Below are 14,497 nucleotides of genomic sequence, written 5' to 3'. Positions count from 1 at the left end.
CTTTTGTCTCTTTTGTTTTATGATACCTAACACCTTTTTCAAAATCGGTTGGATTTAATTAAATTACAGCGTATTGCAATTTACACCGATCAGGCATAACATTATGACCAATATTGGTGGCCTAATATTGGTGTTGGTCCCCCTTTTGCTGCCAAAACGGCCCTGACCCATCCTGCACTGTGTATTCTGACACCTTTCTATTAGAACCAGCATTAACTTTTTCAGCAATCTGAGCCACAGTAGCTCGTCTGTTGGATCGGATCACACGGACTAGCCTTCACTCCCCACATCCATCAACGAGCCTTGGCCCCTCATGAATCTGTCACCGGTTCACTACTGTTTCTTCCTTGGACCACTTTGATATATACTGCCCACTGCAGACCGGGAACACCCCACAAGAGCTGCAGTTTTGGAGATGCTCTGATCCAGTCTTCTAGCCATCACAATTTGGTCCTTGTCAAACTCGCTCAAATCCTTACTCTTGTCCATTTTTCCTGCTTCTAACACATCAACTATGAGGACAAAATGTTCACCTGCTTCCTAATATATCCCACCCACTAACAGGTGCCATGATGAAGAGATCATCAGTGTTATTCACTTCACCTCTCATAATGTTAAGTTGAATTTCCCTTTATTTGTCACATAGACATTACAGCACAGTGAAATTCTTTCTACGCATATCCCATCCTTGGGGGTTGGGGTCAGAGTGCAGGGTCAGCCATGATACAGCGCCCCTGGAGCAGGATGGGTTAAGGGCCTTGCTCAAGCACCCCAACAGTGGCAGCTTGGCAGTGCTGGGGCTTGAACCCCGATCTCCCGTTCAACGACCCAGAGCCTTTACCACTTGTACTACCACCACCCTTGTTATGGCAATGTTATGCCTGATCGGTGTACTTCACAAGGTTATTTTGTCCAAACAATTAAAAGACATTAAAATAAATCAGCATAACTGTAAATTTAAAAATAAACAAAGATGGACAATTTAATATTAGACTCAGGTCTTTGATAAATGGTAGCAGTTATCTGTGGGTGATAGGGTAAATGTATTTATGACACTGTGAGTGGCCCGTACCTGCTCTTAGGGTTCTCTAACAGGCTCTAACCATCTAGCCTTAAAGATGGTGCATCCCAAGTAGGGCCGTATCATGCAGCCAACAAGTCCACATGATGCACAGTCCAGCCTATTCCACCTTTTCCAATGTTAAGCTGTTATGTTGCCAGCCCTAGGGCAGAACAATCTGCTCAGCTCACACATGTGTCAAAGCAATGTCAGACTGTTGCCAAAGATACTTCAGACAGAATTACAGAGCTAAATGAACTGTATTTGGGACACATTTTGGTCACCACAACCAGGTTCGAGCCTTAGATAGGGGAAGCCATGTCCTCGGATACCTGGTAAGGAGTCAGATTCTACCCCTTATCCACCCTGTAGTACCAGCCAAAGGCAACAACAGCCCACCATCAGCATCACCACCACTAAAGAGTCTAGCAGAACATACCCCTGAAGTATAGGGGATTAGCCATGGTATGCTTTACAACCAAAAACTTATCTCTTTGAACTGTGACAACATCAGATCAGTGCTCCTGAATATAATGGCACAGGGTTACAAACTGCAGGTCTATCCCTATCAAGTATATTTTAGGAAAGCAATGAACTTTTAGTTGGTATTTTGCTGTCAGTTACCTAAAGTTTGTTTTACATAATAAATTCAAACACATAGCTAGCTAGCTTATTTTCAGTATTTTCAGTGATGGCCTCCATCATGCATCATGCTTGGCTCTTCAGTCTTTCCATAGTGACTGACATTGTAACTAGATTATATTTATAACTAGAGTTATATATAGATGTGTACCGTTGTCCGCTCTGATACAGTTATAAGTCTCTGTGTGCTGTTAGGTCGACAACCAGCAAACATTTAGGTAAATATAAATCTATCTAAGATCCTTCACAGCAACAGAGAAGGCATGATGTTGGGCTACTTCACTACTGAAGACTGAATATTTAATCCTTTATATAACAGACTTCACTACGTTTACGGAACACTTTCTGACCTTGGTGAGTGCAATAGCTGTGTGGGATGTTTCCTTTTACCTCTGGAACATAGCTAAAGGTACATGTCAATATTTTATAGACTTTATATTCATTTAACAATGGCAGTACAGTACTATTTAAATATACTGGTGTCCTTATCATGCAGGTGGAGTCTATAGTAAATTGCCGAATATTCACTTGGAACAGACTTTTTACTTTGTATGGTTTTTTAATTTTTGATGGATTTTTTATCGATGGTCTTTTACTGTCATTGCCAGAAACTTTTATGAGGAGGATTTGACACATTTAGATCATTTTAGAGCAGGTTTAGGAAATTCTTGAAGCAAAACTGACACTATAAACCTTACCTCAGGATTATAACCCTTTAAATGAAAAGCTTAGGCAAAATCTAACAAAAATATTGATATAATAATAATAATAATAATAATAATAATAATAATAATAATAATAATAATAATAAAAAAAATAATAATAATAATAGTCAGCATCATAAATAAATAAATAAAAATAAAATTAAATAAATAAATAAATAAATAAATTGTTAACATTTTATAATTACAGAAGGTCAACAGTTTACATGTTTAATATGGAATAAATACACTAAATAAAATAATAAATAAAAAATCACTGTCAGAAATAATCGTGCGTAATTCAGAAGATTTGTGTGTAATTCTGTGTTTTGTCCGAGTTGGATTCCAAGTTCTACGGCCACGACGGTTTACAGATTTCGTGTGTTTGTTACAGTACAACTCTAAAATATACGACTATGGCCGTTTACAGACACAACACCTCTGTTACACGTGCGAAATCACGCCCACGAATATAGTGTGTTCAACCACTGTCAAAAATACACCAAAGCCACGTGCACAGGCATTACTATCCGAGGGAAGATGAATCGATTCGGCGCATGCGCCCCGCCCCCGTTTTAAACCACGGCCTCCAAAATGGCACATCAGCAGCCGAGCGCTCACTCATCTATGGACGCCCGACTTTTTTTTCTCAGAATTGCGAGTTTCACATCTCAGTTTGAAATAGGAATTTTGTGTTAGCCACCTTTTTCAAATGCCAGAATTTGATATAACAATTTTCCTCTGGCCCCTTAACACGCAAATCAAGGGAGAGTTCTGTTGATGTACTGCCCAGCCCCAGTGAAGTACCGCTGTGAAAAAAAAAAAGATTAAATCATTGTCCGATGATAGATATTACAGTACACTGACTTGAGAATAATTTTCCCTGATAACATTTCATCAGTCATGTCATTTTTTTTTTTTTTTTTACTGCTACCTTTCGGAATAATAATGCGATTTGTGAATAAAATATTGATGTAATCAGTTAATATGCAATTCCACTTTGTAGGGAGGAACACTTTCAAATGTCTGCTATTATTCGCAGACGAATCGTGAGATAAAAAGTCGCAATAACCTTTATTATTTTTTTATTCAGTGGTGGGAACGGGCTTCCATAGATGAGTGAGCGCTCGGCTGCTGGCAGTGGGTGAAAACGGTGGCGGGGCGCATGCGCCGAATCGATTCATCTTCCCTCGGATAGTAATGCCTGTGCATGTGGCCTTGTATTTTTGACAGTGGTTGAACACACTATATTCGTGGGCGTGATTTCGCACGTGTAACAGAGGTGTTGTGTCTGTAAACGGTCATAGTCGTACATTTTAGAGTTGTACTGTAACAAACAAACGAACTTGGAATCCAACTCGGACAAAACACAGAATTACACACAAATCTGAATTACGCACAATTATTTTTGACAGTGATTTTATTCCATATTTAATAATGAGCTAAAAAAATTGCATACAGACGTGACTTTTGATCATGAAGGTCTGTTAGAGGGTTTTATTATACAGATGTCATATAATTATCCATTAAAAGGTGGAGCTGATTGACACACCATGAAAGAGTACAGTGTGGATGCACCAGACGGTGGGTATGGATGGGTCGTGGTTATCGCTGCCTTCTTCTCCAGGGGCCTTACCACAGCCATCCTTAAAAACTTTGGCCTGTTTTTCTTGGAGATCCAGAACTACTATAATGTCCTCACCAGCACTGTGTCATGGATCACATCCACCAGCATTGCTATGTTTCATCTGGGAGGTGAGCTGAGGTGAAACTTGTGATTCATGTTTGTGGAACATTGATGTGATGTTTTTCCTGACTGCTCAGAATGTACTAGGGCAATTAAGGACAGGGTTAGAAATGGCACGTTACAATCCCCAAACAGATTAAAGTTGAACAAATTCAGGCTTTAGCCAAATGAATTACTTTATTTAAAATAATGGCTTTACAGTGAGTCTATAAGCTGTACAAATCATAATTTTCTCTTGTACATTTTATATTCAGCTCCACTCGCTGGAGGTCTCGGTGTCTATGTCACACAGCGTGGTGTTACGATGATTGGTGGAGTTCTGGCTGCTTCAGGCATGATCTTTGGATCACTAGGCCTGGCCTTGCCATGGATGTATCTGTCAGTAGGAGTTATACAAGGTAGAAATAGAGCCTTCTTCATATTTCTGTTGCATAATAATAAATCTAGCTTGCCTAGTTGCATTCATGGATCAGAGAAATGTTTACAAATATCTCAAAATGTTCTGATATTAATGAATGGCAGGAAATACTTGAAAAGCTAAAAATTTATAATCAATAATGTACAAGTCCATGTGTAAAAGATGTGTGATGTTGATAGATTTTTAAAGCTTGATAACATCTTATAATTGCTCCAACTTGTGTTCTAGTAATGTTAGATGTCAGAGGTGTGTTTAATTATTCACACACATTACAATTGCTATATGATTGCAAAATGATTTTTAACAGTGATTATTGAAATGATGTGTAACATGATTGCTAGGACTTGGTGTATCCTTCTGTTGGATGTCAGCCAACATCATGGTCAACCACTACTTCAAAGACTGGCGCCCTATCGCCTTTTCCATCTCCAGCTCAGGCGAGTGTGTCTTTGCTGTGGCCTTCAGCCCTTTTTTCCAGTGGCTCATTGAGACCTACTCATGGCAAGGAGCTTTGCTCATCATTGGAGGTCTTCAGCTCAATCTTTTGGTGTGTGGAGCTCTTATGAAACCTCTCAAACCTAAGCCATTTTCCCAAACCCCAAACCTCATGGCGGACCCATCATCCACAAAAGCTCTTTTCCAGTGCTCAATAATCCAGAGGCCTGAGCTGATACTGTACATTGCATTTGCCATCTTAGCTGCATCTGGTTTCTTCATCCCACCTCTATTTCTGGTGCCATATGCCAATCACATAGGTATAGAGCAGTACTGGGCTGCCTTCCTCCTCTCCATTTTGTCCTTGGCTGATCTGCTAGGCAGACTAGCCTGTGGTTGGCTGGCTAATTTGCGGGTGTTGAGGAACCTTCAGATATTAACGATTGTGTCCATTTTGCTGGGAGTGGTGGTGCTGCTTCTGCCACTCGCACGTGCCTACTACCCCATCATGGTTTTCACCACACTCTACGGCTTCCTGTTTGGCTGTGTTGTGGCTGTCCATATCACAAGTATAGTGGATATTGTAGGGCTGGCAGGCTTTGACAGTGCACTTGGACTCTTCATGCTACTGCGAACCTCTGGGGCATTCATCGCTCCACCTGCTGCAGGTCAGTGTGTCCTAATTTGTATCTCTTGCACTGCAACATACTTTAATAATCCATTTACTCTAAATCATTTCTCTACATGCTTTTTAGTAAATGCATTGCTTCCACCAGGTCTAATTTTAGTCCCCAAAACATTCTGTAATGTGGGAGTAAACAGGTTGTGGTCTTAAATGTGCCATGACATAAACAAAGTATGCTGTTCATGCCACGAGACTTGAAACTTTCAACAATATCATGACGGCAAACACGCATCCTGATGGGATTCAGAAATAGTTTGGTTAAGTCAGGCTCCTGTTTTGAACCTTGTTTAAACTCTGTGGTCTAAATAGGTTTCAACAATTATTAACTATGGAATTATGTAATAAATATTTCTAAATATTTGGGAATACACAGAATATTGTTTAGCTCATCATACGATTAATTTCGTCATCAAATTTACGATGTAAGTATCTAGAAGGGTGCCAGTAGTTCTGGAGTTAACTGTGAATATTGATATTTGTGATGATATTTAGCCTTACTCAGGGTTAATGTACCATCAGGATCCAAAGCAAATGACCCATTTGCAACACAGGTGTGTACATAGTTTCTGTCTCAGCTGTCTAAGGCTTTGGCTGTTTTTGGTCTTAGTCATGGGTTCTTCATCTGTCATTTTCCTTTGCTGGCTGCCAGGTGACTCTCTAACACATACTGATATAGAGACAGAGATACATAGAGAGAGGGACAGTGAACAAGTTTATCAGATAGAGCTCACCCATTCACACAGTTTCACATCTACTTCTAATTTATAACCCCTAATCTCCTACAGCACATACAACCTTACATTAAGAAATGTGATGATGTTTTGATCCCCTTACTGTGGTGTTGGTGTTTCTAATATGTTTGTCTGTTCATGTTCCTAAACCATTTTTATCCCTCATGGGATCAATAAAGTCTATCTATCTATCTATCTATCTATCTATCTATCTATCTATCTATCTATCTATCTATCTATCTATCTATCTATCTATCTATCTATCTATCTATCTATCTATCTATCTATCTATCTATCTATCTATCTATCTATCTGCCTGTCTATCTATCAGTGATGCAAAATAGCAGAGAAACAGAAAATCTTCTTAATCAATTGCATTGATTGCAATCATGTTGCATATATATGCATGTTTAAATTTCTGGTATTTGGCAGGTGCCCTTCTCCAGAGCAACTTACATTTATCTCCATTACACAGCTGAGGGCCTTGCACAAGGGCCCAGTGGTGGCCCTGCGATTCAAACTCTCAACCTTCTGAGCCATAGGTCAATGTCTTAACCCCTGAAATGCCAGTACACATGTATTAATATTGACAAGATTTGTTAAGAGTAAATTCTAATAACATGTTCATTATTTATCCTGGTGATATCGTATCATTAGCAGCAGCTTGGTGCTGAAGTGTTTGACTATCATAGTGATGGCAGGTTCATTTGTGTTTGTCTGAATGTCACAGGCTGGCTGGTGGACTGGACTGGTGAATTCGGCGCTGCGTTTTATCTGGCAGGCTTCTGCATTATACTCTCAGCTGTTTTCGTAGTGATGGTCGACAGGCTGGTGGAGAAGAAGAATATCGCTCTGGTAAAAGTAACAGATGCTGCAGCTGACAATGAAACTAATCCAATCAATGAAACAGATCATGTAGAAGCATAGACACTTTAATGTGCATATTGTCATTGTAAACTGAAGATAATTTTGTATATTTTGTGATTTTTGTGTTGTTAACAGTAACCATGTGTGATTTCCAATTGGCACCTGGGTTTTATTCAATTATATAAACTCCTAATGCACTTAGGAGTAACTTAGCACTAAGAAATGTGCAGCTGTTGACCTTTCAAAATGCTTAGCAATTGCAGTTTTAAAAAAATGAGAGAGAAAGAGAGAGAGATTGTAGATTTAATAACTGGGACACTGTGCCTTAACCAATGTATTCGCTGTCTCTCACCTCTCATGAATATATTTTGCTTTACTTCTTCTTCTTCTTTCGGCTTTTCCCTTCAGGGGTGGCCACAGCGAATCATCTCTCTCCACCTATCCCTATCTTCTGCATCCTCAACACTTACACCCACTAGCTTCATATCCTCATTTATTACATCCATATACCTCCTCTTTGGCCTTCCTCTTTGCCTCCTGCCTGGCAGCTCCATGTCCAACATTCTCCTACCAATATACTCACTCTCCCTCCTCTGGACATGTCTAAACCATCTTAATCTGGCCTCTCTGACTTTGTCCCCCAAACGTCCAACATCAGCTGTCTCTCTGATGTACTCGTTCCTAATCCTGTCCAAATGCTTTACTTATGAACTGTAACACAGTGTTTGATTTTTCTGAAAAGAAAAAAAGGATTTCTCTGAATATAGATTATGTATGGTTAATTCAAGGTAGTAACACTTTTCTGTCTTCCATTTATGAAGTTGTTGTTTGGAGTTATCTCATATTATTTTGTGGTATTTATACTTAGTGTGTGGAACTAGAGGATGAGCGCCCAGGCCCTACCTCAGTTAAATGTTTCAATCTGCTGGAGTAAGCAGATCATTTGAGCTGTCTCCTTTGTTCCTTGGCCTCCATAGATCTAAAAACTAAACTCTATTTAATATAAAAATAAATAAATAAATAAAAAATTCTTGAGGAACTTTTAAATTTGCAAATATTAACTGACTATATTAAATATGTTAGCCTGGTTTCTTTGATAAAAAAAAATATATATATATAAATAAATAAATCTAACAGTTTTAGATAAATAATAAACATTACTAAAGTTAAATTCATCACATTAAATAAAGATGAATTTAACCAAATTGAGCTGTCTCCTTTATTCCTTGGCCTCCATAGATCTAAAATAATCTTTATTCAATGTAAAAAATAAATAAATAATTCTTGAGGAACTTTTTAATATTAACTGACTAATATAATTATATAAATATAAATATTAACCGAATATTAACTGACTATATTAAATATGTTAGCCTGGTTTCTTTGATAGATAGATAGATAGATAGATAGATAGATAGATAGATAGATAGATAGATAGATAGATAGATAGATAGATAGATAGATAGATAGATAGATAGATAGATAGATAGATAGATAGATAGATAGATAGATGTAACAGTTTTCGATAAATAATAAACATTAAGTTAAATTCACCACATTAAGTAAAGACAAATTTAACCAAATTTCATCAGATAAAGACAAAAGTACTGTGTACTTTTTAGATACATTTAAAAGTAGAAACATTTTTTTTTTAAAAAAAACTAATTTTTTATATTCTCTCATTATTTATATTTCCAGTTATGTTAAATTCCTCAGTGTTTTGGCTGCCCATGGTCATAAAGCAATACTAACAGCATTTTGAGTTCAGTGTCCCTAAAGTCAAAAACATGTTTTTTAAGTGGCTATTTCCCCTGGGATTGCTGTTTCTGATTATACAGTTTAGTATTTGGGTCAACTTGATAATACAGTGCCTCTAACCTACCACGCAGGTTATGTAACAGGTTATGTATTTACATTATCAGATTGACTAGATTTATTAGGTCCAGTAAAAATAAATAAATAATAGTGAGTCTATATGCAACAGCATCTCAGTTAGGTGTATTACTACAATTTCTTGCTTCAACTGTACTAATTCATCACAATTATTTGATACACAATGCCTTGCACAAGCTTTCCTACTTCCTAAACCTCAGGTATTCCACATTGTGTAGTCTTTTAACGGTGAATATAAATGGATTGATCAGAGATTTTTGTGATTTGGTTCATGTCTAACATTTGAATGTGCAAAATTTTGTTGTGACACAAAGACTAATTAACAAAAAAAAGCTTCTGGTAAGTATTTCTTTCTATTTGCAAATCATTTTGAAAATTATATAGATTTTACACCTGCAGCAGTGTTATAGGCTACTTTGTGTAGATTCATGACATCTATATTGCCAAAAGTTTTGGGACACGCCTCCAAATCATTGAATTCCGGTGTCGTTTATCAGGGGTTGAGTTCGGCCCCTTAGTTCCAGTGAAAGGAACTCTTAACGCTTCAGTATACCAAGACATTTTGGACAATTTCATGCTCCCAACTTTGTGGGAACAGTTTGGGGATGACCCCTTCCTGTTCCAACATGACTGTGCACCAGTGCACAAAGCAAGGTCCATAAAGACATGGATGTGTGAGTTTGGTGTGGAGGAACTGCACAGAGTCCTGACCTCAACCTGATAGAACACCTTTGGGATGAATTAGAGTGGAGACTGTGAGCCAGACCTTCTCGTCCAACATCAGTGCCTGACCTCACAAACGTGTTTATAGTGGAATGGTCAAAAATTCCCATAAACACACTCCTAAACCTTGTGGAAAGCTGTCCAAGACGATTTGAAGCTGTTATAGCTGCAAAGGGTGGGAAAACCCCATATTACATTCATGTGCATGTAAAGGCAGATGACCCAAAACTTTTGGCATTCATTCCAAATATATGTTTCAGGTCCAGTTTATAACACTACAAAATGTGGAAAAGATACAAATATATATATACATACTGCACATTCACATTAATTTAGCACTTAACATTCCAACTATATGTGTCCAGGGACACTAGTATGGACTTAGAACCTCTGATAGTTTAATGAACTGTGGCCTCCATCCAACACGGTTTTTATTCTCCTAAAACCTTCCCTTACTCTGAATGCCCTTACAAATGTGCCTTACAAAGATATATATCATTATGTACATTGCAGGTTCAAGGACTTCTTATCTATAGTTATACATCATCCTGAAGTTCTTCTCCTCGATTGTTCGATTTTATTTTTGTGTGTACTTGTTCATGACCACAAGATGGTAGTATCACCCCAATCACTGAACAACAAATTCATAGAAACAATTGTCACTCCATAAAGAGTGTGAGAGTAAGGTGTAGAGCAGGTTTAGTGCTCCTTGGCACAGTCTCTGAAAGCAGACTCTCCCATATACTGTATGAGGTCTTGTAGGTGTGAAGGCTGTAGCATGAGCCCGCTTTCCCTGTGAACAGGGGTGGAGACATTCTGGGGGTGGAGACATACTTTCATCAGAATTTCAACAAAACAGAAATATTTCATAGTAGATTAAAGGTGATCAGAACTGTGGTGTTGGAACAAGTGGAAACCTGCCAGCAAAATGTTCCACGCAGCATAACAAATAGACCGTAATGACTATTGAGCAATGTAGGGGAATACCAGCTGTGTGCTGGAGAATGCAGAAAATGTGCCTCCTATAAAATAAAAAAGACATGTAAGACACGTAAAAAAAACTTGCATGAGTGCATTTGTTTATTTCCTTTAATGATCTCAAATGACCACAATGCAATGATCACATCTGTTTATTCCTTATCACCTATCAGTCATTGCAACTGCATTGGTATTGCTATTGTTAAAATAAAATATAAATAAGACAATTTAAAAAATACTTGAATAACATAAGCTTTGTAAACTTGTTGGCCACTTTAATAGGAGTATCATAAAGATACAATCATTTAAATAAGCACTTTACAACCATGCTGAGCAGAAAAGCATCTTCAAATGGACAGTATGTTGAATGAGCTTCAACAGCAGAAGAGTACATCAGGTTCCACTCCTATCAGTGAACACAAGGTCACCGAAAACTGAAAAACGTGGAAATCAGAAAAAGACCAGGTGATGTCTTTATGATCTTTAACTGCACAGTTTCAGACTCAAATGTTATTGGTCCCAATCACATCCATACACAGTACACCATGCGGTGAAATGGCTGTGTCATACAAATAGAATAAAAAAAAGAATAAGAATAAATTACAATTAAAATAAAATGTGTATAGAAAGCATAAAATATACTATATGAATACAGATCGGTGTCAGAAACAGTATGAATGTAGTCCAGATGTGTGCAATTTTAGTGTAGCCCATTAACAATACATGATGTGTTATGCATTCTGAGATGCTTTTCTGCTCAAGAAGGATGAGTAGAGATTTAAAATTATTTGAGAACGGCCAAACTTTGCCGTTCTTCTCTGACCTCTTTTATCAGTAAGATGTTTCTGCCTGTAGACCTACTTCTCACTGGATGTAAGTTCTAGGAGACAGTTATGCAACAAACAACCGCTCAAAGTGAGATTACATTTTCTCCTCATTCTGATGTTTGGTATGGAAAGATCCTGACCTATACTTGCATGATCTTATGCACTTGAGCTACTGCGACTGATTTCGTAATTCCAGATGTACATATGTTTCTATTAAAGTGGCCGGTGAGTGTATTCTGCAGTTTTATAAAATGAACAGTATGAAAATGCTTGCAAGTGGAAATAGAGCAATGTGTGTTGTACAAAACAACTTGAGTGCCTCCAAACTTTGAAGTTCAGTTGCAACCACAACACAAGTGATGACCATCTGAGTGTAAAGCCAGCTTAGACAAGTATACAAGCCTTTCCTCCAAGCTGTGGTGAGCCTTGGAGAAAGGTGTTTGTGGAGTTTGTGGTCTCCTATCACAGCTACGGCCCATCCGAGGAAGCCTGCAACTTGACCTGGGTACAAGCCGTGCCACAAAGCAGAGAAGCTGAACGTCATAAGCACTGGCATCCTGCTGCACCTTTGAAACACTAATCTGCGTAACCAGCCAGCTGTGGTCCTGTTCCAGAGCCGGGCAAAGGCTGAAACATTACTTGAGGATTCAATCTCAAATGCATCACCATCAGAAAGTCCATTCCACAATGAACCTCCAGTTGTACTGTACCCACTGAAACCTAATCCTGCTGCATTGTTAACACATTCACTTATTTTCCAGTGAACGTAATAATTCAATCTGAGCACTAGGGAGAAGATCCAGATCCATAATGTACATGGTGAACTACTTAGGCTGAATATGCTAGACTGTAAAAAACTTGTAAGGAGGAATTTGAGACCTAGCAGAAGTAAAACCTGCAGCATCTTCCAAGGCAGAATTTTAAGTGGAGAAGGTGGTGGCTTGACACTCAGTTGCTCCACAAAGTTCACAAAAGTGACAAATGGACAAAGCGGTCCTCCAAGAAGGGCAGGAAAATACAGAGTGTAGCTCATGAAAGGAATGAGGGAAAGGACTTGGCTCTGGGGGCTTTTTCGGAAATGCTTGATGACTTTTCCTTCCTGGAGATCCATCGATACTGATGTGACTCTCTGACTGAGAAGCATTAAAGCAGACATAGCCAGCACAAGCCTGAGGTGAAGAAAAAAAAAAAAAAAATATATATATATATAAACAAAGATTTTTTTTTAAATACTGTATTTAGTGAGGCTGGAAAAAAAAACTTTACCTGGAATCTACAGGTTCTTGGAGCCAGTATTGCTTGTACTGCATATAGAAGTGCCACAATGTTTGCCACCACATCTGCAGCCCAAAAATCCAGTAGTGAATATGATCTGGCTTCATGAAGCGCACCAGTAACACAAATATGATGTTGGTTATAAACAGCAGCATGCTGTATGGACCCATTGTCAGAACGGCAAGTATGAATCCTCCCGATGCCAGACAGATATGCCTTAACAAAACACATTTGTTTTACTCGATTAAATCAATAGAATATTACCATTTTAAAACATTCATGCTCACCTGTTAAACAGCGTGAGATATCCTCGTGTAGCCAAACTGTAAAACAGAAAAGCCAAGGGTATAGTGAACAACTGGTATGCTAGCTGAGGATTTTGATTAAAAATCATCCACAAAAGATCCATTCTAGTATGATTAGTAAGTCCTGATTTGTGCTTTGCTCTGTCTGTGGCTTCTTATTCAGCAAGAACCTGTGAGTTTATTATTAACACCTTGGGTGAGGGTGTGATTGCTATGGAGCCTCCAAAATTTATATTTTCCACTTAGAAAAGGCAATCTAAATTCCAAACGTACATGGATAGATAGATGTGCAGGGAGTTTGACCTTTCTACACATTCAGTAAATAGAGATCTAAAAGGCAGCAACGCTATCATGAGTACACATTTGTCATTTTACAAAAGTGCTTCAAGGGTGAGAGAGAATGCTCATGCTTTTCCTTTTTAGGTATGCTCATACTTCAAGTAGCAGTTTATTTATTTATTTTTAAATGTGGCTATAAGTGAAATCAATTATTTTAAGATGGATTAATTTAAATAGGTGTATAGCTCAAAGTACTCAACCCTTCTTTAAGTGATGTACTGTACAGTAAACAGTTTGCAACATGGTCTGAAGTAACCATTAAGGAAAGTGACCATTTTTGAATTGCTTTTTACAGCAAATTGACCGCCCACATAAGCCACTCCAGAGATATTTACAGCTCAGGCGATTGTTAATCATCACTTAATTGCCTCCAGAGTTGCTCTGTACCAGAAGTAACTGCTTTATGGAATATAAAACTGAAGTACCTGTAATGTGTTTAACATGTATGGAAATGACAATATGTATGTTTATTAATACACTTCTCCACTAATAAATAAAAACATATTTGATAGTATTATGTCATTTTGTAATTTGTTTTAAGCAGCAGGTTCTTTTTTAAGTTCAAAGCTGCAAGCAAGTTATTAAGAATATACTGTACTGTATATTTATTGTGTTCATTTATTTTTATTTTAAACTTAATTGAGTTGTCTGATTCCACAAATGGCCCAGTAAAGTGGATAGCAATTTTATCTGAAGAGTTAATGACCATATTCAGTTTGTAGAAGCAAAACCGCTGAGTCTAGTGTAAAGAGTAGAATAAATGATATGGCACTATTAATGTGTCTTTTTGAATTGTAGTCTAAATGCATTTTAAACACTGCCACACTGTTAAAGTGAAAGAAAAGTGATTGCAGGAGTATTCGTGTGCTCT

At 37.9% G+C, this 14,497-nt stretch overlaps 2 protein-coding genes across 3 annotated transcripts; one reads left to right on the top strand and one right to left on the bottom strand.

Annotated features, from left to right (window-relative positions):
• Positions 1 to 1,869: 1,869 nt before the first annotated feature.
• Positions 1,870 to 8,368, top strand: zgc:114041 (uncharacterized protein LOC574425 homolog). Of its 2 annotated transcripts, XM_058375329.1 has the most exons (6): positions 1,870 to 2,056; positions 3,937 to 4,158; positions 4,405 to 4,548; positions 4,910 to 5,671; positions 7,150 to 7,274; positions 7,695 to 8,368. In XM_058375329.1, exons 2-6 carry the CDS (start codon positions 3,957 to 3,959, stop codon positions 8,001 to 8,003), a joined length of 1,542 nt encoding a protein of 513 aa, XP_058231312.1. In that variant the 5' UTR covers positions 1,870 to 2,056; positions 3,937 to 3,956; the 3' UTR covers positions 8,004 to 8,368. The 2 variants fall into 2 exon arrangements, with proteins under 2 accessions (XP_058231312.1, XP_058231313.1); XM_058375330.1 differs by having other exon boundaries at positions 7,150 to 7,819.
• A 1,838-nt stretch (positions 8,369 to 10,206) lies between these two features.
• On the bottom strand, positions 10,207 to 13,708 carry mboat4 (membrane bound O-acyltransferase domain containing 4). The gene is made up of 3 exons (XM_058375348.1): positions 13,270 to 13,708; positions 12,974 to 13,198; positions 10,207 to 12,876 (listed from the first exon to the last, which is right to left on the bottom strand). The coding sequence occupies exons 1-3, from the start codon at positions 13,389 to 13,391 to the stop codon at positions 11,952 to 11,954; spliced, it is 1,272 nt and encodes a 423-aa protein (XP_058231331.1). The 5' UTR covers positions 13,392 to 13,708; the 3' UTR covers positions 10,207 to 11,951.
• Between the last annotated feature and the right edge of the window lie 789 nt (positions 13,709 to 14,497).

This window comes from Hemibagrus wyckioides, linkage group LG22 (assembly GCF_019097595.1).
Source record: "Hemibagrus wyckioides isolate EC202008001 linkage group LG22, SWU_Hwy_1.0, whole genome shotgun sequence".
In the NCBI taxonomy this organism is placed as follows: domain Eukaryota; kingdom Metazoa; phylum Chordata; class Actinopteri; order Siluriformes; family Bagridae; genus Hemibagrus; species Hemibagrus wyckioides.
The sequence above is the reverse complement of the archived record's forward strand: the minus strand, read 5'-3'. Positions and strand labels throughout refer to the sequence as shown.

What these genes read in the sequence shown, in the direction of transcription:
- zgc:114041 (XM_058375329.1), top strand. Translation starts at nt 3,957, where the DNA reads ATGAAAGAGTACAGTGTGGATGCACCAGACGGTGGGTATGGATGGGTC. An exon ending in TGCTATGTTTCATCTGGGAG is followed by an intron (nt 4,159 to 4,404) that starts GTGAGCTGAGGT and finishes TTTTATATTCAG; the next exon opens with CTCCACTCGCTGGAGGTCTC. An exon ending in CATCGCTCCACCTGCTGCAG is followed by an intron (nt 5,672 to 7,149) that starts GTCAGTGTGTCC and finishes TGAATGTCACAG; the next exon opens with GCTGGCTGGTGGACTGGACT.
- mboat4 (XM_058375348.1), bottom strand. Translation starts at nt 13,391, where the DNA reads ATGGATCTTTTGTGGATGATTTTTAATCAAAATCCTCAGCTAGCATAC. An exon ending in TATCTCACGCTGTTTAACAG is followed by an intron (nt 13,199 to 13,269) that starts GTGAGCATGAAT and finishes TGTTTTGTTAAG; the next exon opens with GCATATCTGTCTGGCATCGG. An exon ending in CAAGAACCTGTAGATTCCAG is followed by an intron (nt 12,877 to 12,973) that starts GTAAAGTTTTTT and finishes TCTTCACCTCAG; the next exon opens with GCTTGTGCTGGCTATGTCTG.